Below are 25,926 nucleotides of genomic sequence, written 5' to 3'. Positions count from 1 at the left end.
CTGTTAGTTGCAAGGTCTGAGGGACCAGTTGCTGTCCTGCAATATACATGGCCCGGCATGGACCTACAGTATACATGGCCCAGTGTGGACCTCAACCTCAAATCAGAAATGAGGCCTTGCTACTGAAATTTGGCAGGAATATGATAATGGACAAAGAACTTTCTCAAAATGGAATGTCTAACAGCGATTTCCCTAACTGGAGAGCAGCGTTTTTGAGTAACAAAGCAGTGTTTGACGACCCCAACATTTTCATGAGGTGTCTTGAGTCTAGCCTGGTTTGCCATAGGCTGTTTAAGGAATAATGACACCGCTACGAAACTGGTCTTCTGTTTCATGGGATGATAGACATCAGTTCCATGTTATAATACAGAATTGTAATATTCTAACACACATGCTATTTTTCCTAATAGCCATATCCTAGGTGCTTTTGAAGCTTTAAAACTTGGTAAAATACCGATCAATATATATATATATATATCGATATATATATATATATATATATATATATATATATATATTGATTGATATATATCGATATATATATACACACACACGTATATATGTATGTGTGTGTGTGTGTGTATATATATATATATATATACCAATCAATATATATATATACTTATGTGTGTGTGTGTGTATATATATTTATATATGTATATATAAAGAGAGAGGGAGAGAGGGGGCACAGTTGTACTTTATAAGTTGGGTAGAAAACAGCTCTTAGTAAATCACTGGATTTTGTCTTACCATGTAAACTTGTCACTTAAAGGAGTTCCTTTGGAAAGAAACTATTTATTTTGTAAGTATAGATGTTTCATATACCACATTTTCTTAAATTGAGGTGCTTTCTTAGTAGATATTATGTGGTTAATGTTGGAGAAGGAGGAGAAGATGAGAAATGGAAAAAAAGTGAATCTCTTGTTTCTCAAATTCCCTGTAATTGGACCTAATAGGGGTGGCTAGCACGTCTCTTGACCTTTTCTATTCCCAGCTTTGATTCTGTGTGACCTGTCTTACACTTTCTGATGATAATATGGGCTATTTTTCTTGTAATTCACTAAGTCTTTCCATACATTCTATCCCTTGTCATCCTCATAACTGTCCTCTACAAAGTCGATCGCGTTAATGCTTCTTTTGCAAAGAAGGAAACAGTTGAAAATGTAGAGGAACTCACTCAAGGTTCCTGATCTAGTTAGAGGAAAGTGAAAACATGAGCCCTGGTATTTTGATGTTGCTTCTGACATCACTCATCCTGACCATTTTGTGGGATTTTGTTTCTTTGGCTTATAGTATGAAGCAAGTAGTGTCCTTGTTCTGGAACTAACTCTGCTTCTGGTTTCAGCCTCTCTTTCAGGGTCTTTGAGATAATCCCAGCCAGACACAGAATCCCTCAGTGCCCTGTGCTGCTCCCCAGCACGCCCCCGCCCTCACCGTCCATGGGATATCCTAAACAGAGTCAACATTGACTTTGCCACCAGGTTGGTTCGTTACCAGCCTGTAAGCCTCTTGGAGACACAGATTCGTGTCATCCTCGGAGCCCAGAGAAGTGCCCAGTATGTGGCAGGGACTCAAATAATCAAGGAAGGAAGGAACAAATGAAGGAGGAAAAAAGGAAGGTAGAAAGCAGGAGGATTCACAGTCACTCAAGTCCGTGGATTTTATTACCACTTTCCACACAGACTTTTGCGTATTCTTGTCAGGCCTCTCCCGGTGGTGTGGACCCATATGGACACTACATATATGTTCATGGAGAGGCTCTGGGAGTTAATTCTCAAGGAAAAATGAAGACAGAAAATCAATACTGTCCAGAATCGAAATCTATAATAATGCCCTCCACTCCTTGTCCTTCTGAATCAGACTTACTGTCCCTTTTCCCTGGTTCCTTTTTACCTCCTGGATTGCCACTAACTGTCCTCCTTGAACAAAACAAACCCTTTCCCTTGTCTCTTTTTCACTGACTCGTACAGCGTACCTATCTTCAGGTATCTTACTCATCATCGCCTACGAACCCAGACCGCTTCCCTTCTGGTGAGGGATGCTATCTGTTTACTCTTTGATTTTCCACCTTCAGGGAATGCATTTTTTTTCTTAAAATTTTTAACTTTCTGAGCCAAACTTCAAATATTACTAAATGTTCATCCTTTGTTCATTTTAAACCGGATGCTCCTTAGGGCACCGCGAAGCGCGTGTCACAAACAGAAAACACCCGAAACGCCATACGTCAGAACGATAACTGAGAGGAGATGACTCTCTTGTCTTCTCTGAAGGAGGTCAGAAAACTGTCAAGTGTCAGAAGGTATCACGAGAAGGGGTTTGGCTGACGTAAAACTTAGATCAGTACATGCTGGGAAAAATACCTCTGGATGTTAGCTCTTCACCCTTCCGGCCTGGGCCCCAAATTCTGCCGTGTCTGTTTTAGTTACCAAAGTGGTAGGAATGATACACATAAAACATTTTTTTTTTTTAATCTTGCTTTTGCCCATCACGCAACTGGCTTCTTTGTACCGGGGCGGCTGAAGATTGCAGGGGGCAGGGGGATTGGTTTATGTCGGTGTCAGGATAAGGAAGCACAAGGGCAAAACGGAGCAGTGGCCCTTACAGCCAGGGGTAGACACAGATTGGACAGACACACAGGACAGACCGGCCCCTGGGACACCGGAGCTGGCCAGCCCGAGCGTACGTGAGGCTGCCCGCTCACACCAAGCTCGAGTTGAGGCCAGCACACCTGGGACTCCTGACTTTCTGTGCTTCCTGCTCTAAGCCCTGCTCCTCCAAGTACGTTCAACATGGCAGACACAGACGTCAGCACGCCTCTCCCTTCAATGTCAACGTAAAACCCGCAGCTGCTGCCGACGCCTGACCCTTCCGTGAACACACGGTTCGTGGGGGTAAAACCATTTGTGGCTAGAACTATGGGGAGGAGAAGGATTATGTGTAAAATTGTTCTTACGTTAAGTCCTTGTCCGTGGCACAGATCAGATTTTCTCCCCAGCAGCTGTCGGGCTCAGACTAGAGAACACGGGTTGCCCATTTCATTCCTTGTATGGGTTTGTGGACCTGTGTAAATTTCAGGCTGTCAGTCGGCAGGGACAGAACGTTGTAACCAAGTGGGGAAAGAGAAGGAAGGACGAGGAAAGTGTCGTTTTATGAGAATCTGAGAGCAAACACCAACTCCGGTCTCCGTCCGACGGCACGGGCTGTCCGGAGCCCTTGCGATCATGAGCTCATTTAGTCCTTACAGAAACCTTATGGCGTAGGGGCCAGAGGTCGTTAGATCTGTTTTTGCCTTCCTGGTTTTATGCTCACCGGTTTCGTGTGTCTGCCCACAATGTCGAGGGCAGATGGAAAGAACACTGGTGGGGAGCGGACAATCCTGGCTGGTTCCGGTCTTGCTTCGCTGGTAATGTGCTGGATGACCTTGAGGACAGCACCTACCCTCTCTGAACTTCGGTTTCTGTACCTGCAAAATCAAGAAGTTAGACAAAATCAGTGGGTTTTGAAGGCTTTTTTTTTTTTTTTTTAAGCCACTGACATTTTCTCTGATGCTCCAGAAGCTCAATTTAGCCGATAGAGTGGTCGCTGTTCTGTCTGAAGGCAGAGCCCCAGTCTTTGCCCGCACGCTCCACGGTGGGTCTGCTGGCCTCACGGGGCTCCTTTGAAACCATCCGTCAATCACTGAAGTCCGTGGGATCTGAGTCCTCTCTTCGCTCTGAAACACTATGATTCTTTCATGTTATTTTGCCTGTTGGTGAATCATTTTTGACCAGAGGAGTTTTCAGCACAGAGAACCCGAGTTACCTTTTGTGAATCTATCATACGCGTGACCTCACCTGCCCTATTCCAGAACATGGAGAATGTACTCAACTGAACTGCTCAGAACTATCATGAGTCACCACAGAACACATAATGACAATTATTTTAGAACAGTCCCTGTGGTCTTACAGACAGACATGCTTTCAGTGAGTCACTTCAGGGGTCCCCCAAAGTCCCCTGAAACATATGGTTAGTGACTTTCCTCTGCAGCCACGCTGGGGTAGTGCTCTGTCCCGTGGTCCCCTCCCTCTCCCTGGCTGGCATGCACACTTGCGGTTCGAAGAGAAAGCCCATGGGTCATCTCGGGGACTCTGTCCCGGAGAGCCGAACGGGTAACGTTTCTGCACAAACGGGAGAAGAGCCTTACTGGTCTCATGCACGGAGCAGACGCTCAGCAGATTCAGGCAGGCGGGTGAGCAGGGGGCCCCCCGGGTCCTGCTGCTCGGAGTGATGGGAGCCAAGTGGGACCCTTTCTCTTATTGGACCATTAGGTTTGCTGCTAGCCCCCTCCTCTACTTAAAATCCTTTTGGCTGGCCTCCTTTTGTTGATTAGTATTTTTGTAATTATAAACTACATCAGTAAAAAAAAGGAACAGAACACATTTATAGACATTTATAAATGACTATAAAGCAGATGGGCACATGAGTGGTCCAGTCAATTGAGCACTGAACTCTTGATTTCTGCTCAGGTCATGCATGATCTCTGAGTCGTGGGATCGAGTCCTGCATCAGGCTCCACACTGAGCATGGAACATGCTAAGATTCTCTCTTTCTCTCGCTCTCACAAAAATTTTTTTAATAATAAAAAAGTAAAAGATTGTATAGTAGACACCTGTTTAACCACCATCTACATCAAGAAATAGAACATCCTAGAACCTCAGAAGGCATCCAGGTGTCCTCTTTCCATTCCGAACATCCTGTTTTATTCTGACAGGGGGTGGGTGGACAAAGGGTGACTACTTTTCCGGTGATCATCTTCTTGTCTTTCTTTAAGGGCTTCATTGCCCTGAATATACCTCAAGTAGAGACAGTTTGGTTGAGTCTGCTTTTAAATTGTATATAAATTGAACCATTCTCTAAATATATGTTCCTGGTTTACTTTCTTCACCGAACAGCATGAGAGAAACATTTATCTATGTGTATCTGGAGTTCATTCATTTTCAGCGCTGTAAATTCCAAATTTGGCTTAACTAGGAATCATACAGAGATAAACATTGAGTACACGCAAGTTTGTGCAGCGCTAGGAGGAGAATCGCCAGGTCATACAGCATGTATAACTTTGGCTTTTTAGTTGGTGTTACAGTGTTTTCCAACGTGATTTTATCTACAGTGAAACCCGCAGTGTATGAGAATTCACAGTCCCTCCCATTACTGCTCATATGTGGTATTGTCCGTATTCTTAATTTTTGCCAATCTAGCGGGTACGCAGATTATGTGGTTTAATACAACCGTGTGGCTTAATTTTCATTTCCCTAATAATGCCATTTTCATATGCTTATTGGCCATCTGTACTTCCACTATTGTGATGTGTGTACCAAATATTTTGCCATCTATTCTGTTAGGTCTTCTGCCCTGTTTTTCTTGGATTTTAGAAGTTATTTATATATTCTAACAATTAAATCAAAAATGAAAAAAACTTAAAGATACTACTTACAAATATATTTTGTGGCTCAGCTTCCCACTTTTTATGGTTTTTCTTTTGGCGAATAGACGCTCTTTATTTAAAAATACTCAAATTTAGGGGTGCCTGGGTGGCTCAGTCGGCTGAGCGTCCGACTTTGGCTCAGGTCATAATCTCGCGGTCTGTAGGTTCAAACCCCGCGTTGGGCTCCGTGCTGACAGCTCAGAGCCTGGAGCCTGCTTTAGTCTCCCTCTCTCTCTCTGCCCCTCCCCTGCTCATGTTCTGTCTCTCTCTTTCAAAAATAAACATAAAACATTAAAAAAAATTTTAAAATAGTCAAATTTATAAATATTTGCCATTTCGGTTAACACTTTTTATGTAATTTACTTTAAAAATTCCTGCCACACTTCAAGATAATGAAAATATTTTTTTCTTTTAAATTTATTTATTTATTTTTGAGAGAGTGCCCTCACCCATATGCACACAGGCATGGGGGAGGGACAGAGAGAGAGAGAGGAAGAGAGAATCCAAGTAGGCTCCGAACTGTCAGTGCAGAGCCTGATGTGGGCATCCATACGGGGCTCAATCCCACGAACCATGAGATCATGACCTGAGCCGAGATCAAGAGCCCAACACTTAACCGAGCCATCCAGGCACCCCCGAAAGTATTTTTCTGTATTTTCTTCTTAAAGCTTTCCTTTCAAATTATCCATTTGCAAATGACCTTTTGAGTGGTAAGCCCTTTTTTCCAAGTGGATAGCCAATTATATTCCTCCCAGTTAGTAGGAAGTCAGTCACACATTCTGTCAACCATGGTCACTGCTGCAGCCCTTCTGTGTAAGTAGAGTGTCTGTTCATACAAAGGTCTGTTTATGGGCTCTCTTCCTGGGTACATCTCTCCAGACCTAAACCACACTACGTTGGTTTCTACCGCTTTCAAATATCTTGATACCTGGTTGGACAAGCCTTCCTCTCCCCCTGCCATTTTGTTCTGTCTTCTCAGTGGCTTTGGCCATCCTCAGTAATTTGTAATTCCAAATTTTAGAAGCAACTTCTGTGGTTCACAAAACACCTGTCGGGTTTTTTGTTGTGATTCATTTAACCTGTCAATCATTTATTACAAGGATATTCATATCTTTGCAGTACTTGCCCTTCCAATGACTAAACATGATATATTTCCCCATTCATTCAGGTTTTCTTTAATGTCTCTCAGTAAGGTTTTATTATTATCCCCTGAGGAGGTCTTACATATTTTTGTTGAATTCATTCCTGGGTATTAAATTGTTCTATGGTACTGTGAAAAGTGTCTTGTTAAATTGTTTCATTTTCCATCTCTATACTGTAGGCGTAGAGAAATACAATTAATTTTGATATATTAATTTTATACTCCGCAAACTTGCCAAACTTTCATTAATTCTAATAGGAGTCTGTAGGTGCTGTGGGGGTTTTTTAGGTAGAAAATCATATTATTTGTGACTAATGCCGGTTGTGTTTCTTCCTTTCTAATTGTTACGCCATGCTTTCTTTTTCCTCAGTTATTCTGTGGATTAAAACCTTCAGTACAGTGTTTGACGGAGGGGTGATAATTAGTGTCTGTTTTTAAATTTTTCCATTCAGAGGGAAAGTTTTCAACATTTTGCCATTAAGTATAATGTTTCCTGAAGGTTTTTGTTTCTTTGGTTTTGTAGACAACCTTTACCATTTTTAAGGAAGTACCTTATTATTTTTGTTACATTAGCTGAGTGTTGTTCTGTCTTTATTAACCCAGCAGTTTCTAACTGTGCATACATCTGGGCATCCTGTTTACTTAAGGAGCACTTCTGCAAATGCATTTTTCTTTTTTAGCATTCCTCATATCATCAATGATGGAGTTCACATTTTCGCCTAATTATCAGTACACAGGGCCCAGACTCCCCTCGTAAGTGACACACTGGCATATTCTGTGGTTGTGTCTGAGGCAGTCATACTGGTTAAACTATCTGATCTTTCAAAGAGTCCATCCCTTACTTCCTGGACCCATGGAATGCACCTGCCTGCTAGATGGTCTGGAAAATTATTCTTTTTTAAGATGAGTTTTTTTCAACTTTTAAAAATCTTGTCTCAGAAAAACCTGATTTAGCAGTATCATTCTTCCTTTCTCCTATTACATCCTGGCCCATCAACTGTCTTCAAAGTGCCCATAAAAGGTTTAAATAACCATTATTAATTTTTTTCCTTTTTCAAGTTTTCATTTAAATCCAAGCTAGTTAACACACCGTGTAATATTAGTTTCGGGTATAGAATTGAGTGATTCATCACTCACATCCAACACTCAGTGCTCGTCACAAGTGCCCTCCTTATTAAATCTATGCCAAGGTCAACTTTGGGATCTTTCTGTGTTTTATTATGTTTGCATAGTTTTCTGTAATATGCTTTATTGCTTCCAGGTAATGAACTGTGGAGTAATTAAGGTGATCTGGAAACTCCTGACAAGCCAGGTTCAGAGGACAAACTATAAGGAGGGTGGTGGCTGAAGCGAGGCATGGGTCATTTTCACTGAAGTGACTGTTCAGTTTGGCTGTTTTCACTGGGTAGCAAGAGAAGGTTGAGGTGTATTAAAGAGCTAGCCAGGGGGCACCTGGGTGGCTCAGTCGGTTAAGCGTCCGACTTCGGCTCAGGTCATGATCTCACGGTTCATGGGTTCGAGCCCCGCGTCGGGCTCTGTGCTGACAGCTCAGAGCCTGGAGCCTGTTTCAGATTCTGTGTCTCCTTCTCTCTGTGACCCTCCCCCGTTCATGCTCTGTCTCTCTCTGTCTCAAAAATAAATAAACATTAAAAAAAAAAAAATTTAAAGAGCTAGCCAGTTTTCGGGAAAGACTTTTTCTCTGCACTGGATATGAGGTCTTGTTTCTAAAGAGAGGTTCTAGGTATAAGTCATATATAGTAATGTAGAGTGATAATTGGCAGATAATGATTAGCAATGTATGTATTTTGTGCTACAGATGTCAGTAGCTATGGACGTACATGTGGTTTACAGCTGGTACCCCAGGGAACAAGGGAATTTGTGCTTTGGGGTATGAGACATGTGTCCCTCCAAACTTGTACTTGAAATATGTCACTTCTGCAGACAAGATAAGGTCTATAATTTTATTCCAGCTTTCTTTAGTGTTGGAGTTGGAATAAAATAATAGGCCCAGAGTTAAAAAAAATACAGTATATAACTTTCAGAGGAGAGTAGGGGAAAATGGAATTATAAAATTAATCAAACCAAAATAACTAAAGAAAGAGAACAAAGAAACATAGAAAAGGTGGGGAAAAGACAAAGTACAGAACATGGGAAAAATAAATCTAACTATAAGTAACTAAATAGATCAGTAATTTAAATAATAATTTTAAATAAATAAGTTGAGTTCTCTTGTTTAAAGATAACCATTTTCAGATTTGTTAGGTAATAGCCAGCAATATATATTTTTTAATGACTCGTCTAAAAAATAAGGATTCAGAAAAGTTGAATAGACCCAAGAGAAATATTACCTGCAAGTGTATCACCATATTAATATGGGATAAGACTTATAGGCAGGGGCACCTGGGTGGCTCAGTCGATTAAGCGTCTGACTCTTAATTGCGGCTCAGGTCATGATCTCACGGGATCTTCGTGGGATTGAGCCCCACATCAGGCTCCACACCGATAGGCTGGGATTCTCTCTGTCTCTCTACCCCTCCCCTACTTGCATGCTCTCTGTATCTTCCCTCCCCCACTCTTTCTCTCCCTCTCTCTCTCTCTCTCAAGAATAAACTTAAACAAACAAACAAAAAAAACTTCCTCCAAAACACATCCAAGAGCAGAGGATATAACCTGGGGTGTCTACCAAGCATTATAGGTAGAAATATTTCTAGTAGGTGAACCATGACAGCAGAGAAAACCAAGGACAAGTCCCCAGCTCCTTTCATGGAGTTAGTAACCATTACATCTAGTGGCTTTGTACCACGTCAGCTTAGTTATGCCAAAACTGCTTCCCAGGATTCCCTTTCTAGTGTTGGTCTGGGTTGGGATTGGGCAGAGGAGAACTTTGTAGAACATCGGATGGCAGAGTAGAGGAGCTGCCGCTTTTACAGTCCACGTTTGTGCCATCCTGCTTGTACATGTCACTGGTCATCTGGCAATGTCAGATCTACAGCTAGTTCAGCTCCCTCCAGGCTGTCCACTTGGGTTCCAGAGTCCCAGGCCAGCTGTGTGTGCGTTCTGGGGTGAAAGGCACCAGTTCTCCTCCCGGCACCAACATCCCTGAGGAGACAGGGATGTCTACCCCAGAGACAGACAAACTCTGTTCCAGGTTTTCCTCAAGGCTTCAAGTACACCTTTGCTCTCCCTAACTTCACATTTGGCTCTTGTTACCACGGTCAGCCAGACAGCCTATGGTAACTTCAAGCCCAGCACACCTGCAAAGACAGCAGCCTCACAGATTCTTAACCTGCAACTACAGAGGCAGGTTAACTAACTGCTACAAAAAATTCCTCATTCTAGAACATTCCGAGTGATCAGAGTTTAATGGATACGTTACTCAAACTTGAAAAAGTCAGTAAAGGAAAGGCAAATTAGAGGAAGTCAATCTTACTCATGAACATAGCTGCAAACATCTTAAATAAAATATCAGCAAACCAAATCTAGCGTGAAGCATCAGCTTTCTAAGAAATTTTTATGATAAGGGTGCCTGTTTTAAATAACATCCTGGCCCATAGATTGAGCGGAAAGATAACACCCTGTTACGAGATACAACCTTGCTTTGGCAGAAGTACACAATCAAACCTGCAAAAATCACCCTGGGATTATTCTGAAGCAAACCCAGACATATCACTTAATCAGTAGAGATTGGACGATGCCAGAATGGATGTAGAGAGAACAGTTAGTATCTGTTACAGTACAGGAATATCCAGTAGCGTGGTCTAAGCCTTTGACCCAAGGGTGATGCTATTGGAGATGAATGAATATGGACATAATCAAAGGAAACTGGGGAAGAAATTTGGCATGGTGAAGTAATGGATCAGCTTATGCATTTGAATGCCCTGGGCTAATGGCAATTAACTTTATCAAGGGATTTTCAGTGTAGACACTAGAGTGCATTATTGCACATCTAGGAATTGTCATTCATTTCTTTGTCCGTTAAACGGGCACTTACCTAGGGAAAAAGGAAGTAAAATTCAACTGAACAAAGCTGTACTGAGGGACTGTCCAAATCATCCAGCTTCATCACCCCTGGTAAAACCTTCCAGAACCTAAGGACTGTTGATAAGGATATTTGAGAGACTTCTATGTTTCCAGAATAATGCTGCTTGCAATTACAGTAAAACCTTGGTTTGCGGGCATAATTCGTTTCAGAAACATGCTTGTAATTCAAAGCACTCTTATATCAAAGCGAATTTCAAGGACCGTTGGCTCAGCTGTGATCATGTGACATTGGGCGTCACGTACTACTCGTATTGCAAGACATCGCTTGTTTATCAAGTTAAAATTTATTAGAAATGTGTGCTGATCTTGTGGAACACGTGCAGAGCAAGTTACTTGCAATCCAAGGTTTTACTGTACTTCAAAATTTGTAGCTTCTTTCCTTCTCTTTTAAAAAATTTCTCATTTCTAATATTTTAAGTATTTTCTCATTTTTTTGTAATTTTTATGGGAAAATGGCTGATCTGTTATATATCAACCAGCATTTCTTTCTTTGTGACCAGTAGACTCACCTCTGACACAAGACAGACATTGTTGGAGTCCACAGCTGTTTTAGTCTGCATTTTTTGTTGCTTAATTTTTATTAGCTGATTTTCTTTGGTTGGTTGTTTTATTTTGTTTTGCTTACAAAGTAGCAAAGTTATATCCAGTAGACCAAGAACTGTTTTATATACACCATAGACACTGAGCAACTAGTCAACCATGAATATTTGTGGTGTTTACCAGTAAGTGAATGCTGGAGCATTGGGTGTTTTTAATTTGCTTTTTAACTTTACTACTAAATGGAAAGGCAAGATTTGATGAAAAAGGCGTGAATGACGCATTTATATTTACAATTCTACATTAGCCAGGATGATACCATAAAAACTTACATTATTTGAGGGCTAACTGTATACCAGGCATGGTTCTGATTTATATATTAATTCATTTAATTCTTACAGAAATCCTGTGAGGTAGGACTGTTATCCCATTTTCCAGATGAGGAAATTGAGGCACAAAGAAATGAGGTAACTTTCTCAAGGTAACACGTTTATCATTTGCCCCCTCTGGGGTATGGACCCAGATTTGGTCATTTGAGGGCAGTATTGAGGCCCCTAACTACTACTCTGTGTTGGAATGAATATCTCTATTAGAAAGTGGATCTCCTGAGATCTGTTAAGCCAAGTGTAGATATGTTGCTGATGTATGTGGAGTTGGGAAACAATAGTTACATCAGTGGGAGTTTTAAATATTTTAGTTCTGTTTATTATGGCTGAAAAACAAAATTAGAAGTGTATATACCTTCTTGCACAAATATGTTCAACAGAAGTCTGGAGAAATGTTGAATCCTGTTTTCAAAGACAGAATTGGTATCTTTGGCTAGATTCTCTGTATTTTTTTCCTTTCTCAATGGCATCTTCTACTGTAATGTCGTTTCTTCTTTATTGGGAATCACTATTTACCGCTTACTATTTATTTAACTTCAGTGAAAATTGTATGCAAATCAGATATTTTGTGGACACTTCTTGAAGTTAAGGGGCATCACTGCAACCTAGAGATGGGAACTTCCAAGATTGTCATGACTCTAAGAGTCCCTGATTCCTGGACATACAGAGGCTTCTTAGACAGTGAGTGAGGTTCATGTAATTCTGAAATGCTATGTAGAATTTAAGGTTCAAGCAGTTGGTGACTGTCTTTTCATCTTTGTGTACCCAGGATACAGCATCTAGTAGACACCTAGGAGATACTGAGCGAATGAATGAATGAACGAATGATATTTTATCAACTTACTCCTTCATTATGCAACTAGAAATTAATATACTTCAGTAGTTTGAGTTTATGCTAGCCTTTCATGGTTTAAAATCTTAGGGATTTTTAATTTAAATTGTATTTTACTTTTTTCTCTCCACATATTGGGATTACTTGTGCCTTTAAGAAAATCATGTACATCTTTTGGTACAGTGAAAAATATCCCAAATCCAGGGACATCTTTTATTTTATAATGTTGAAAATGATATTTTAACTATTTTGAGAAGATTTTAACTCTCAGTACTAATAAATATTTGAGTATGGTAGAAATCACCCGTAAGTGACAGCTAACAGAGAATTACTCTTCACTGTTAAGTTTCCTGGACGTTGGGGACGGGTACGTTTTCCTCAATAGAAGCCCCTTCCATTTTGTTTCAGGATCTACAATAAAATGTTTTGTGCAAGGGTATAATTTAACCGGATTTTATATTTACGCTTACACTTAAAAAAAAATCATACCAAAACAAGTTGGTAATATTGAAAACACCTCCTTACGTAATATTGATTCTCAAAGTCTTGCACACCCAGGCTGATAAAGTATCCACTGTGGTTAGGCACTGTGTTATACGTGTGGCTGTGTCATCGTCCTAACCGTATATTCTCTAATTGCGATTTTTCAGACCCCTGGGGCCTTACCTAACCACTCAGTTGCAACTAAGAGAGGAGCTGTCCTGGACCACAAGATGTCACTCTAGGTCTCCCAGCAACCTCTAGAGGAGAAGCGAATGACCCTTGGACAAAGGTTAACTGTTAGATAACAATCACTCTGCTTTTCCCCAAGACACCCATGTCAGGTTTGCCCTCAGACCTCAACTGCCCTCACTCCCCATCACTAGGCCAACAGTTAGGTACTCATGTTTCAGTAAAATAGAAGAGAAAATGGAGCGACAAGAGTGGGGCTCAGAGACGACGTTTCTGAGACACACGTACGTGTGGCCTGGCAAAGACACCCATGGCAAAACAGCCTCCCAGAACTGAACAATGCCCTGTTCCTGATGAGACTTTGCAAGGGTGGAAATTTGGCAGTAACAGGTACAAGGGAATCTAACATACCTGTGTGATGATTTAAGAGGAAGATATTTTCTTGTACTTCACAAGCCATTGGTACTTTAGAGAAGACAAACATTTTCTTTTCAGGGATGGGAACCTTGACGTTTTTAAAAAGACGTTTAGAAAACAGAGGGATCACAGACTTTGTCCTAAGAGAAAGGATGTAAACACGATCAATTTAGGTATTCTTCTAGAAGGCAATTTGTGAACTGAGTTGTTCTTCGAAAAATAAAGATTGCCAACATGTATTTGATGATACATCAGAATGACTGCGTTTTGTATGATTATGATACTGTAGTTCTGATCACCAAGAGTCTTCATCTTTTAGAGGTGTGGACTGAAGTATTTATGGATCAAATGGTATAATGAGGTTTGCTTCAAAGTGATGCTAGGAGTGGGGTAGGATGGGTGAGAGAAGGAACAAGACTAATTGGGAGTTGCTAACTGTTGAATCGGGCGGTGGAGAGCGTCCGGGTTTAAAATATTCCATAGTCGTAAGTGGGGGAAACTGCCACCTGGATCCGAGCGGGCGTCTGTTCATCCTGACCTGTTTCCCAAGATTCAGGTGGTAGCCCAGCACTGCCTTTTGGAACCAGTGAGGTCCTGCAGTTTGTGATTGGTTGTGCGAGCCAAAAAAAGTTTCCATTTGTGTCCCAAATATAATTTTTAAACTGTCAGAAGTTGATCCCACTATCTCGTTTTTCAGAATTTCTTGAAAAAGTTTATTCACTCCCAACGGTGTCTTGGATGATTGTATATAGTTCTAGCATAATCCCTCTTAGATTTCAACTTCTCATTTTGAAATTTCTAAGGTACTCAGATTGCTCTCCGGTAGAAGTGCCTTTAGCTTTTTGATGATTTCCAGTGCTCTTTGAAATTTTTCCAGTCTTCACAGCACTTTCTCACTGAGGATTGGCAACCAGCCCAAACATAGGTCCCCGACTTTTCAGACACATCAGCGTTGGTTAAAATGGGAATAGAGTGGCCCTGTTTTGTTTCCTTTATCCTTCCTAAAAGATGTAGAATTTTACGTTAGCCTTTGTGGGGAGTAGTAGTATGTCATCTCTAATCCCTAGTGAACTCACATGCTTTTTCTGAGGCATAGTAATGCAGAATCTGTTATCTTACTTGGAATGTAATTTTTATTATTTCCAGCAGCGTTGTATCGAATACTAGTTTACTTTAAAACTTCTGCCCAATGATATCCTACAGCCTATCCAGTCCACTTTTACATTGACACAAGGAAAGATGCTAGATTCTTCTACATATCCAGATATTTCACAGTGCGCTCATGTTTATATAATAACAGACATCCAGCATTCAAGTGATTTGGTCCGAAACACATTCACTTCACTGTGCATTTTTTAAATGAAATCATACAGTTGAGCTACTCCATAGATTTAGTATTTTGTTCCTTATTTTTTCCACTAAATTAATGTCACAACATTTTCCTTCCATTTCCTGCAGTCATTTCTTAAAATTACTTTCGCTTTGGATGCGCTGAAAATTTGTGAAAGAAGTGATTATTATTCCCTTAGTCCATTTGATTATATGTGTGAATTATTATATGTATTCTGCAAGCCAGCACACATCTGAGTTAACTACGTGTGTAGTTATGATGCGATCCGATGGCTTGTTTTCTCTCCACGGCACTGGAAATTTATTACCCCCCACAGACTAGAGAAAGCCTTCTTGAAGTACTGATGCATTCTTGTGAATGCCATTATTCAAATCACTCTTTAACTTTTTTTGTTTGCTTTGAACGCCCACTGTTCAAGAGGTACAGTGCTAGGTCTATGAAATAACAGAGGTATGCACTCTGATCACACAACCCAGAGGGGACAGCCATGGAAATGATGACGATATCTGGTGTCCAAAATTTTTTAAGAACAAAAATTATCCCAATTCTCACAATAAAGCCTCCTATATTTATCTTGCAACAATAAAAGTACAAAGCCAAAAAGTCAAAAGCGTAAAACTGAATTTTTTTTTTAAACAAAAAATTAGTATTTATTCTTACCGTGCGGCTTGTATAGATCAGCACACTCCCCTGTGGCCACCACCTGGGGACAAAGAACCTACAGTTAGTGACAACTGGACATTGAAAGGGAACGGACTGAATAAGCCCCTTCATCGACCACCCTTCAGCCTTCTCAAACCCCTAGGAATGTGCCCCCCATACAGACTGCCTCAGCTGAGTTGGCCCTGAGCTCATTTTCCTGGGAAGGTGTGGCCTCCTTTGTGGTAATGTAATATGCGTCCAGCTCATATACCCTTGCCCTTTGTATGTCAGTCATAGAATCCCAATCAAAGAATGGGATCAAAGAATGTTAGAGCCAGAAGACTCTGGCTAATCGTAGGATTAAAGCTTAATTCAAGATAAGGAAAAGATACTGGTGTTTATTAGCGATGACTTGGAGGTAAATACTGGCAAGGTAACCTGGCAGCAACTATTAACGGGGTAGCACATGGGAAATAATTTTACGCATGAAATGTTTTTGTTCTTACCCAGCTTGTTATCTAAAGGCAATACCCCAATAATTTTTTTTCTGTATATGCCAACAGAAGGTGGAGTCTAAAATAGTGATAAAAAAGTGAAGGTGGTAACAGACTCTATGACCGTTTTTCATCAAGACAGATCTCAATATATTAATACTGTGTAACATGACCGCCAGCTCAGTTAATCCCTGGAGACCAACCATGGTTCAGTCGCTGCTCTTGACTCAGTCATGGACAGCGTACCCTGTTCTAACTTACATGCCAGCAAAAAACACGAGGCACAGGTGCGGTTTTTCCTCTCTACTCTGCTCTGCCTTTTAGGGTGAAAGATCTGTTGTACTTAAATTGACCGCTGACGCCTTTTGGCCTAGAAATGACCTCCAAAAAAATCACAATAGTGAGCTGTGCCTATATAAATAATAACAGGACTGTGATTTTGTAGGGAAGCCAGTTCTAAAGTTAGATTCTTACGAAACGAACATGAGCTACGTACCAGCTGACCCTAATGCACAAACACTGTTTACTCCCGAGGATGAAGAAGAAAGGCTAACCACTCACTGATCACAACAGAGCTTTCTGGCTCTCCCGTTCTGGCTGTAGCTGTTTTCAAGGGGCAATTTTACAGGGGACTGACTTGTCAGTAATTCAAATAGGCTTTCATATTTTAAACGTAGAATTCATTTCTGTTCTGCTTCCCAGTAGGAAATGCAGTTTTACACATTTTTCCTTTCTGTATCGTGCAAATAGTTAAATACTTCCGGCCGCTGCTGAGTCTCCACTTTAAAAATAGAAAATGCTAGGCGTTTCTGGCCCATCCCCCACCTGCTCCTTACTAACCCCGCTCCAAGTGTTTTTGAATAGAGCTCAGTATCCAGGCCATTCTCCAGTTAGCACACAGGAATCTTTGTGAAAGTCTCAAGGGAAGGAAAAAGTAGTTAGGAATCCAGTCGCTGGTATTTCTTCTGGCTAGAGCAATTGCACTTATGATACCTGGTTGTCGCAGACAGAAACGTCTACGACACGATGCCCGCAGATATTGCTGTTGAAACGGACTGCGTACAGCAGATCCTCACGAAAAGAAGGCTAGCGAGTGTAGAAGAACGTTCTACTAAACGAAAAGCTAGCTGGGCTATTCTGACCAGTCAAGGTTAGTATAGCGGCCATTGCAAATCCGTTGGTATCCTGCAGTAAACTATGTTGACCTGTTTTTCGCAAATACTAACTTTAAGCTGTGAGTGCTTTCCAGAATGCGGGTTCTGAAATGTAAATGTATGGCATGGCAAAGGACCGCACTGTTTTCACTTTTTAGTGTATGGAGAATGCATCTGTGGACCCATTTCTATGACTGTAGATTAAACACAACGGTAAACTCTTAGCCTCTGGGTTGTTTACCTCTCTGTTTCAGCAGGTGCTTCCAAGTTGGTATGGAAACAAAGAAAGATGCTGTTAAGCAGGAAAAGACTGTTCACAAGCCATCAAAGATGAACATTTTGAATCACTTAAATCGGACCAGAACGTAGGAGGGTGATGGAGGCAAGAAAATGAATAGAATGGGTTCCTTAGAATACGCTGACACAAAGTTACTAATTTTAGGAATAAAAAAATGTGAAACGTATAAAGGAGAATGAGCACAGTACCAGAGGGGAGCTTTGTGAGGAAATTAGTTTTAAAAAGAATACTCTAAATGTAACTTTTAGTGGAACACCAGTATGGTCAATAATAGACCTAACTGTTGGGAATGCAGACTCGAAGGTGACCCTTGTTCCAGGAAACCTCTATTTCCAAAAACGCTGCAAGACTTGCATTTACTGTGTAATAGATGAAATCTGAGAATATTACTGATAAAGTATTACAAATTTTAAAAATCTAAAAGAATACTTTTAAAGAGGATGAAACACTACCACTTCTTTAAAAGACTGAGAAAACTCCCTAATGCTTCCTCCCCAGCACACATTGCCTTTCAGTTACTTTTTAACTGTACAATTATCAATAAAAATTAAGGATAGATTAGCATGAATAGAAAGTAGTTGACTACAAAGAAGACAGTAGCCAGCAAGTGTTTATTGAGCGATTACTGTGTGCTAGGCACTGTGTTAGAGGTTGGAAAGCAGTAATAAGTAGTCTCATCATTTGCATGGTCCTTAGATCCAGGAGGAATTTAGGCAATTATTGTAGAATAAAGAGCATTTTGTTCCTTCTTCAGTGAAGACTAAATTACCTAAATATGCACTTGGCCACAGGTACGAGCAGCATACAAGAGTTCGGCAAGGTGGCTAAAAACAAACAAAAAATATTAATTCAACTGGATGAGTCTCACACATTTTCACTTAAGACAGACTCCAGAGAAAGTTGAAAATAAGCTGTAAAATTATATTTTAAAATCTAATTTCGTGTAGAGAAAATAGAGTTTTACACAATTTTCCTTGACATAGTTTAAATATATTAAAAATAAAAAGGAAATGTCCTATGCTTCAATAAAAAAAAAAAAAAAAAAGTCTTGGCAAACTTTCATTAGATTTAGCTTCAAATGTTTCCAGCACTGTTAATGAGAATGTAAACAGGCCCATTTTGCTGAAGGTAATTTGATGACATATAACAGAATCTTAAGAATTTACTCTAAGCAGATAATTAGACACATTCACAAAAATAAGAAATAGTATTAATTCCTCAAAACTAAAGGCCACCTAAACATTCAGTAGGAGAGTAACTAAATAAATAATGGTATACCTATACAATGACATATGCGTTATAGCCATTTAAAGTGTTGTAGAATTATATCTATAAATGAAAACAAAAGGTTAAAAATAATCTGAGCAGTATGGTTGCATCTTGATTAAAAAGTGTGTATTTAGAAAAAAATTAGGAAGTATATACAACAAAAGGTTTGGTTATATTTGGAAAGCAGCATTGTGATTTTTGGTTTTTGATTACAATGTATTTTGATTTTGATTGACAATGTATTTATTGTCTTATGTAATGTCCCACTTTTATAATTGAATAAGAGAGTACAGCTATTGTTGCTACTATTTCAAATATACATATTATTATGTGAGAAAGTAGACAACATTTCCACAGTTCTTTTTCATTTTTAGAAGGTAACACTTCTTAGTGTGTTTAATTAGTTTGTTTTGTAGTATTTATTATGGATCCATTATGGATTAACAGTCTACTAAGTATACTGTATGCTCTGTGGTTGAAGAGAAAATATTATATGATAAAGTTTCACTGAACATTCAAAAGGACTGAGTTTGCTTCCTGGATTTATCAGGTACTGATTTTAACTTGAAGCAAAGCATTTAATCACTGTCTCAGTCTTCTTGGGCTGTCGTAACAAAATACCACAGACTGGGGGCTTAAACAACAGAAATGAAGTTTCTCATGGTTCTGGAGGCTTAGAGTCTAAGCTCAAAGTGCCCACATAATCAGGTCTTGGTGAGAACTGTCTTCCTAGCTTATAGTTGGCCACCTTCTCACCATATGCTCATATGGACTTTTCTTGGTGCATGTTTGTGGAGAGAAAGATCTCTCTCTTTTTATAAGTCCACCAACCCTATCAGATTAGGGCCCCATCCTCATGACCTCGGCTCCCCTTAATTACTTCCTAAAAGCTCTATCTCCAAATATAGTCAGCCACATTGAGTGTTAGGGCTTCAGCGTAGGAATTTGGTGGCAGACAAAATAATCCTTAGTCCACTTGTGCTGCTATAAAAAAAAAAAATATCAGAGACTAAGTAGCTTATAACAGAATTTATTTCTCACAGCTCTGGAGTCTGGAAGTCCAAGATCAAGGTCCCCGCACAGTCATGTTACATGAGGACCCTCTTCCTGGTTCATCACTGGCACCTTCTCACTGTGTCCTCCTATGGTAGAAGGGCTCGGATGTCTCTGGAGCCATTTTTATAAGGGTACTAGTCCCCAATTCATGAGGGTTCCACCCTTACAGCTTAAATATTTCTCAAAGGCCCCACCTCCAAATACCATCACATTGGGCATCCGGATTTCAACATAGAACTTTATCATTTTAATAATGTCCCCTCCCATCCTTTTCTTCGGCTTTGTGCTGAGGTGGGAGCTGAACGCCAGTGCACTAGGGAGGTGCACTTGGCCTCCAGCCCCCAGGCTTCCTGCTGATGAGCCTGCTGGGCGAGCCATTAATCCCTTGAAACAAGTTCAGCAAATCTTAAAGCTTAAGATGTAAAGCATGCAACTTTGTCCTGAAGGTGGGGACACAAGGGCGAGGGCCCCTCTCTTCCTCTGCCTGTCACCTCTCAGGGGCGTGGCCAAGGCCTGGACACTGGCATCTGGTGCCTCAGGACCAGCATTAAACACCATCTCTATGGCTCTCTGCCTCTCCTTCCCTCCATTCCTTTGCCTCTCCCCTCTCACACCTCCCTCCTGCCTCTCTATCCTCCTTTCTCTTGGCTATCTTCTCCTCCCTCTACCCACCCTCTACCCTCTTCCCCTGCCCAGTGTCTAACTCTCCACCTAAGGGAAGCTACCACTTCTGCTTTTTGGACTTCTTAAGCCCCAAGGATCAGAGCAGGCAAACCAGCGAAGCAGACAGACAGCCACAAAAGAAGGAAAATTGAGCTGGGGGAGATGATCCAAAAAAAGAAAAAATCGGGGGAACACGTACAAGAGTCCAGTTTAACATAAGCATGGGGCATGTGAAGGCAAGTAACAGAAGATAAAAACAGAAGGTCTGATCCACATGGCAGATAATCTTTTATTTTAGGATGGGCATGTGAGTGGCGAGCCATTCAAGGTTTTGAGCCTGAGAGCAACACGGTCCTAAAGGTGTTTTCGGGCTCACAACAGCCACTCGCTGTTGTGTAGCCCGACCATGTGTGCCCAGCATGGGGTGTGACTGCCATGGAAATGGGGGCCTTTTCTAATTTTCCTCAAGGCACCTTGTGGGCTGGCTGGAACTCTAGGTGCTTTTGGAAGTTTAATTCAATGACAGTATTACGGATGGTGGGAGAGAGATGGGCATCAGGAAGACCATCCAAACTGAATTCAAAAGGAAGTGGACCATACTTAATTCATCTTTGTGTATCTCTGGCATCTAGAAGGGTGAAAATTGCTTAGAAGAGCACCATAAACGTTTAATAAATGAACAAATAGTGGGTGAATGTGAAGGGCAAGATTACTGCTTAAGGAAATACTCTTAGGACTCATTGATGGGGGGGGTGGGGAGTGGCTTGGGGCAATGGAAGAACCAATGAATTTAGGAGTCAGGGCCCCCAAGCTCTAGAGCATCATGTGATTTTGAACATTTATTCATCAACGAACATTATTAATGGGCTAAGTATCGGGGGCATGGCAATGAATAAAATACACCAAGTCCTGCTTTCCAAGATCTTATATACTAGCGGCAATTATTAGAAGAAAAATAAAGCAGGGTAGAGAGACAGAATGAAGAACAGGACAGGGAGGACTTCTTAGAAGATGGCCAAGGAAGGGCTCTCTGAGAAGGTGACGTGCCAGGGCAGAGGAGAGGTCACAAAGAAAGCCATGTGCATATTTCACAAAGAGGCACGGCAGGCAGAGTGAACAGAAGTCCATGAGGTGTGTTTGAGGAAGAACAGTGAGGCCAGTGTGGCCGATGGAAGGGGTCGGAGGTAGAACCTGAGATCAGAGAGGAGCCTGGGGACACTGGTGGCTCACGACGACGACGACTTGTTACTTTGGGCAAGAAAGGAAGCCACTGGATTTTCCGTGACTTAAAAAGAATCATTTTGGCTCCTGTGGTTACAACAGACCATTGGAAGGTCACAAGGAGAAGCACACAGACCGGTCAGCAGGCTTTTGCGGCACGTCGGGTGAGGGAAATCGTGGCCGGTAGTGGAGCAGCAGCAGTGAGGGTTATAACAGCCAAGGTCTGGATTACGCTGGAAGGCGAGAGGCGGGAGACTCACTGGTATCTGCCTGTGGGATGTCAGGAATAGAAACGAAGGATTACACGGAAGCTTCCGGCCTCACAGCACCTGGATGAGTGGCACTGTCAGGAAGTGATAGGAGATCTAGGAGGAGTCTGGCACGAGTTCAGTTCTCCATGTGAAGTGGAACTGCCCACTTAAATACCCAAGTGGAGAACTTGGAAGAGCCAGCTGGAAATTTAAGTCTGGAATTTAGAGGCGAGAGCTGGTCTGGAGATGCAAATTTGGGCTCATCAACACGCGAATAATATTTATACTGATGGGACTAGAAGAGATTCCCCCTAAGAGCGAGTGTAGGCAGATGCTAGGAGTCCGCTTGGGTTGAAGAAAATTCACAAAAAAAGAAGTACTAAGCCAATAATAACTAACTCCCTCCTTGCAGAGGAGCATATGAAACAGTGACCATGTATGAAGTTTCCTTGAAAATGGTTGTGCTTACATTTAAGACCATATTATTAGGGCCAGGTGATGGGGGGACGGTATTGTTTAAAACCATACAGAAGCAAAAAGAAATAACTGGTTTTGAGAGAAAGGTGACAAGTTTAGTTTTAGAAATGTATCGAGATGATTGACCTAGGTGAACATCCAGGAGTAAATTTCAGAATTGGCACAAAAATTTTTGGGAAGCCCAGGGAAGAGACTTAGGAGATAATTGTCCCTAAATTTGGACCATTCTCTATCTATTTATAGCCCCCTACAGATATCTAAGTAAGAGGAGCTAAAGCTTCATAACCTTAAGTAAGTTAAGTTGTTCTACCCTCCTGTTTAGAACAGGTCGCAAAAAGCTCTTGGGGCAGATATTTGGAAATAACTGTTGAAAACGGAATTTGGATTGTTTTTGACAGATTTCAAATGTGTTTGGTACTATGCTAAGTAGTTCACAGTGACTCCAACCCTGTGATGTATAGAGATTTATCCTTCCCATTATGGTTGAGAAAACTGACGTTCAAGCGGTTAATTACTACCAAGTTCACAAGTAGGATCCGTGCCAGAATTTGAACTCAGATCCATCTGAAGATGTCCAGCGTGCTCTGCCCACAGCCCCAGTGACCAGTGACTAGTAATTGGAACGACTAGATAGTCTCTTCCAAGAGCAGCACTGTTACCTGAGCAAGGCCTTACAGTCTCTTTCTCTCTTGATTTTGGATATTCATGGATATCATAGTGAAATCTCTGCCTTCACTTTGTTAGAAATTCAGTCTTTTTTTTTTTTTTAATGTTACTTATTTTTTGAGAGAGAGAGACAGAGCATGAGGGGCAGTGGAGGGGCGGAGAGAGAGGCAGACACAGAATCTGAAGCAGTCCCCAGGCTCTGAGCTGTCAGCACAGAGTCCGACGCGGGGCTCAAACCCACAAACCACAAGATCATGACCTGAGCTGAAGTTGGATGCTTAACAGACTGAGCCACCCAGGCGCCCCAAGTCTTTTTTTTTTTTTTTTTTTTTTTAATTTGAGCTCAACCCCAGCACTTTTTTCATTTACCTGTTGTCTTTTTCTGTTCGGGACCAGACACTGTCTTCTTAGGAGATAATGACGGGATTCTAGACTGTGAACAAAAAACCAATTAGAGTAAGTTGCATACCCATGCAATTCACCACTTAGACCTAAAGTTTCCAAGGCACAGCTGTGGCTGGTGGTTTTCAGACCTGGACGAGATTTTTCTGAGGAAACTTTCAGAGAGGCAACAGTGATGGAAAAAGAGGACAGTCTCAAGCTTGGGAGGGACTGGTTTTAACAGCGTAATGCTTCCCTCCTTGTCAGGCATGTTCTCATGGGTTTATGTAGCTCTATTTATGTGGTTAAACAGAAAAGTACACCATCAAGGTCAGTAAATGCCTGGTGATTTTTTAATTATTTTGTAAACCCGTGAGGAGGGATGGGCCAGATGTTGAGCCTGAAGCTTATCTTCATTTTGGGATCTTCTTTAAACAAAATAATACAAAATTACAGAGTCTTAGAAAGTGTCTGTGCAATGGAGGGGTCCTGAACTTAAGTTTGCACTGGCTTCATGGTAAATCCACTGCCATTTTGAAGAAGATAGTTGATTTAATGCTTTCTAGCAAAGGGAGTTGTAAAATGCATTAACATTTGGTACCGATTCATATAGGAAGATGTCATTGCTTCCCATCTGTCCTTATAATTTCCTGTTTGAAATAAGTGTCCTGACTTTCCGATTTTGAGAGCAACTGAGCAAAGTGGGAGTGACCCAAACACGGAGAGCCCTCTGCACCACTGCCAGTGCGAGGTTAGCTCTGGAATGAGGCTACGTCCTACTTCCGCACGTGGGACTAAGGAGAGCCAGGCACAGACTCTTTAAGAAGCAGATTGGTGTCATCATCGCTATGGGTAGAGCTCTCATTGTAATGCTTGGAGTTTATTGCAAGGCACATACTGTAAAGAAAAAATTAGGTAGGATAAGCAGTTTCTCAAAGAGGAATGATCGGTAAGAAAAGGCAGTTTTGAAAAATAAATCCGATTTTAAAAGCTGTTTCGTTTTGGGTGGTGAAAGGTCATGTTACAAGGAGCTTAGAGGTCCTTAAGATGGCCGAACAGAGCTAGCAAACGACAAGCGAGTTTTGTTTTTTTTTTATGTTGATAAAAGAAAGATATGAGTCGGATTTACCTCAACAGTGGCTGGCTTGAAGTGCCATGGGGAGATGGCGATTTAGGTACGGTATACACTCTTACCAAACCGTATTTATCTAAGAAAGAGAATGTTTTTGCTCTAGCCATGTGATGTTTACAGAACAGGGTAGGCTCTCTCCCTGTAAATTATATACCAGATGTCTGGGGACTGGTGTTGTTTCTAAATATAGTCAAGTTACCTCCGTGTGGCACAGCGCGGCCTTCACAGAAGGCACCCGATCAGCCTGGCGAAACTTACAGGTGTTTTGTAAAAGTAATTTTCACACTGATTCATCCTAAAGAGTTAAAGTGGACACTTAAAAAATCTTAGCTACCCAGTTAAAGTCTGACAAGATTGTAAAGTTCCTGAACTGTTGTATATGAAGCTATGTGTAATTTTGCTTGGTTTTGAGAGAAAGTGTGTCAATCGTTCTAATATAAATATAGCATGTCCATGTTGAAAGGGAAGATATTTTATACGCAACACAGCTGAATGGAAATTTGCAGTTGCCGAATTTCAGATTGTGAAGGCAGGAAATACGGAGGGGTGGAGGCTTAGGTCAAAACAGGAACCGGAATCTGATCTAGTACCTGTGATTCTCACACGTTATGGATTAATTTCAGAGATTCTTCTCCAGCATTACCGGGAATGAAGTGGGGTCGCTTGGGAGTTAAGCAAGCAGAGTTCACACAAACAAGGTGCCTCGAGTCCCATGCACGTGCTATAGGTCACTCCTTCGGTAGATGGACATACCTACACTTCAAAAAAACGTAGCACGAGCTGTTGTTTGTTGGCTTACATACATTTATAAATCCTTCAGTTGCTTTAGTTTATTAAACTGATAGCACTGAAAATTATTTTAATGCTGTTGTTTATGGTTCGAGTTTCTCTAGTTTTGGAAAACAATTATTTTTCCCTAAAATTCCTACAAGAAGCCCCCCTATTTACCAGTTTGTTTAGCAAAGACCACCAGGTTATTATTTATAGAGCAGGCTCTGTACTTGCTCATTCCCAGTCCCCCCCTCCTCAACCCTGTCTGACTGTTGCTGGTGCTTGTCCCATTTTTGGTGGAAACTGAATCTTGGAAAAGTTAGATGACTTCATGGAAGCCACTGTCCTCAACTGGGATGCGAATCGTGGCCTGCCTGGCCCCTCCGTCTCTTTCCTCCTGAGCTTCTGTGCTCTAGCTTTATCTGTGTCTCATTTAATTCTCCTGCTCCCCGCCCCTCCCCCAACCTTCCACCCACTCCCCCATCCCCAGCCCAGTTCTTGTAGGAATAATGGCAGACAGCAGGGGGCCCATGCTTGATCTCTGCCTGATGGGCCAAGAGATTCCTCATCCAGCATATTTCCAGTGGTTTTGTAACTGACCTCCCACCACGCT

The 25,926-nt window shown here is 41.3% G+C and overlaps 1 protein-coding gene and 1 long non-coding RNA gene across 7 annotated transcripts in view; one reads left to right on the top strand and one right to left on the bottom strand.

Moving 5' to 3' along the window:
• ASB5 (ankyrin repeat and SOCS box containing 5) overlaps nucleotides 1-25,926 on the top strand; it is a 55,350-nt gene that overhangs the window by 12,212 nt on the left and 17,212 nt on the right. The window contains exon 2 of one of the 6 annotated variants that reach the window (XM_058719923.1): nucleotides 13,049-13,460. The exons of 3 other annotated variants lie outside the window; for them this stretch is intronic. In XM_058719923.1, coding sequence (XP_058575906.1) covers nucleotides 13,424-13,460 — 37 coding nt within the window. In that variant the 5' untranslated portion in view covers nucleotides 13,049-13,423. Of the gene's footprint in view, nucleotides 1-13,048; nucleotides 13,461-16,944; nucleotides 17,125-24,509; nucleotides 24,586-25,926 lie in introns of those variants that run through there. 2 more of the 6 variants (XM_058719921.1, XM_058719922.1) reach the window with 2 other exon arrangements.
• On the bottom strand, nucleotides 21,241-25,294 carry LOC131506364 (uncharacterized). Its single transcript, XR_009258894.1, has 3 exons — nucleotides 25,133-25,294; nucleotides 23,399-23,462; nucleotides 21,241-21,905 (listed from the first exon to the last, which is right to left on the bottom strand). It is a non-coding gene; the product is annotated as an uncharacterized LOC131506364 (long non-coding RNA).

The sequence above is a fragment of the Neofelis nebulosa genome, chromosome 3, assembly GCF_028018385.1.
Source record: "Neofelis nebulosa isolate mNeoNeb1 chromosome 3, mNeoNeb1.pri, whole genome shotgun sequence".
Classification (NCBI taxonomy): Eukaryota; Metazoa; Chordata; class Mammalia; order Carnivora; family Felidae; genus Neofelis; species Neofelis nebulosa.
The sequence above is the reverse complement of the archived record's forward strand: the minus strand, read 5'-3'. Positions and strand labels throughout refer to the sequence as shown.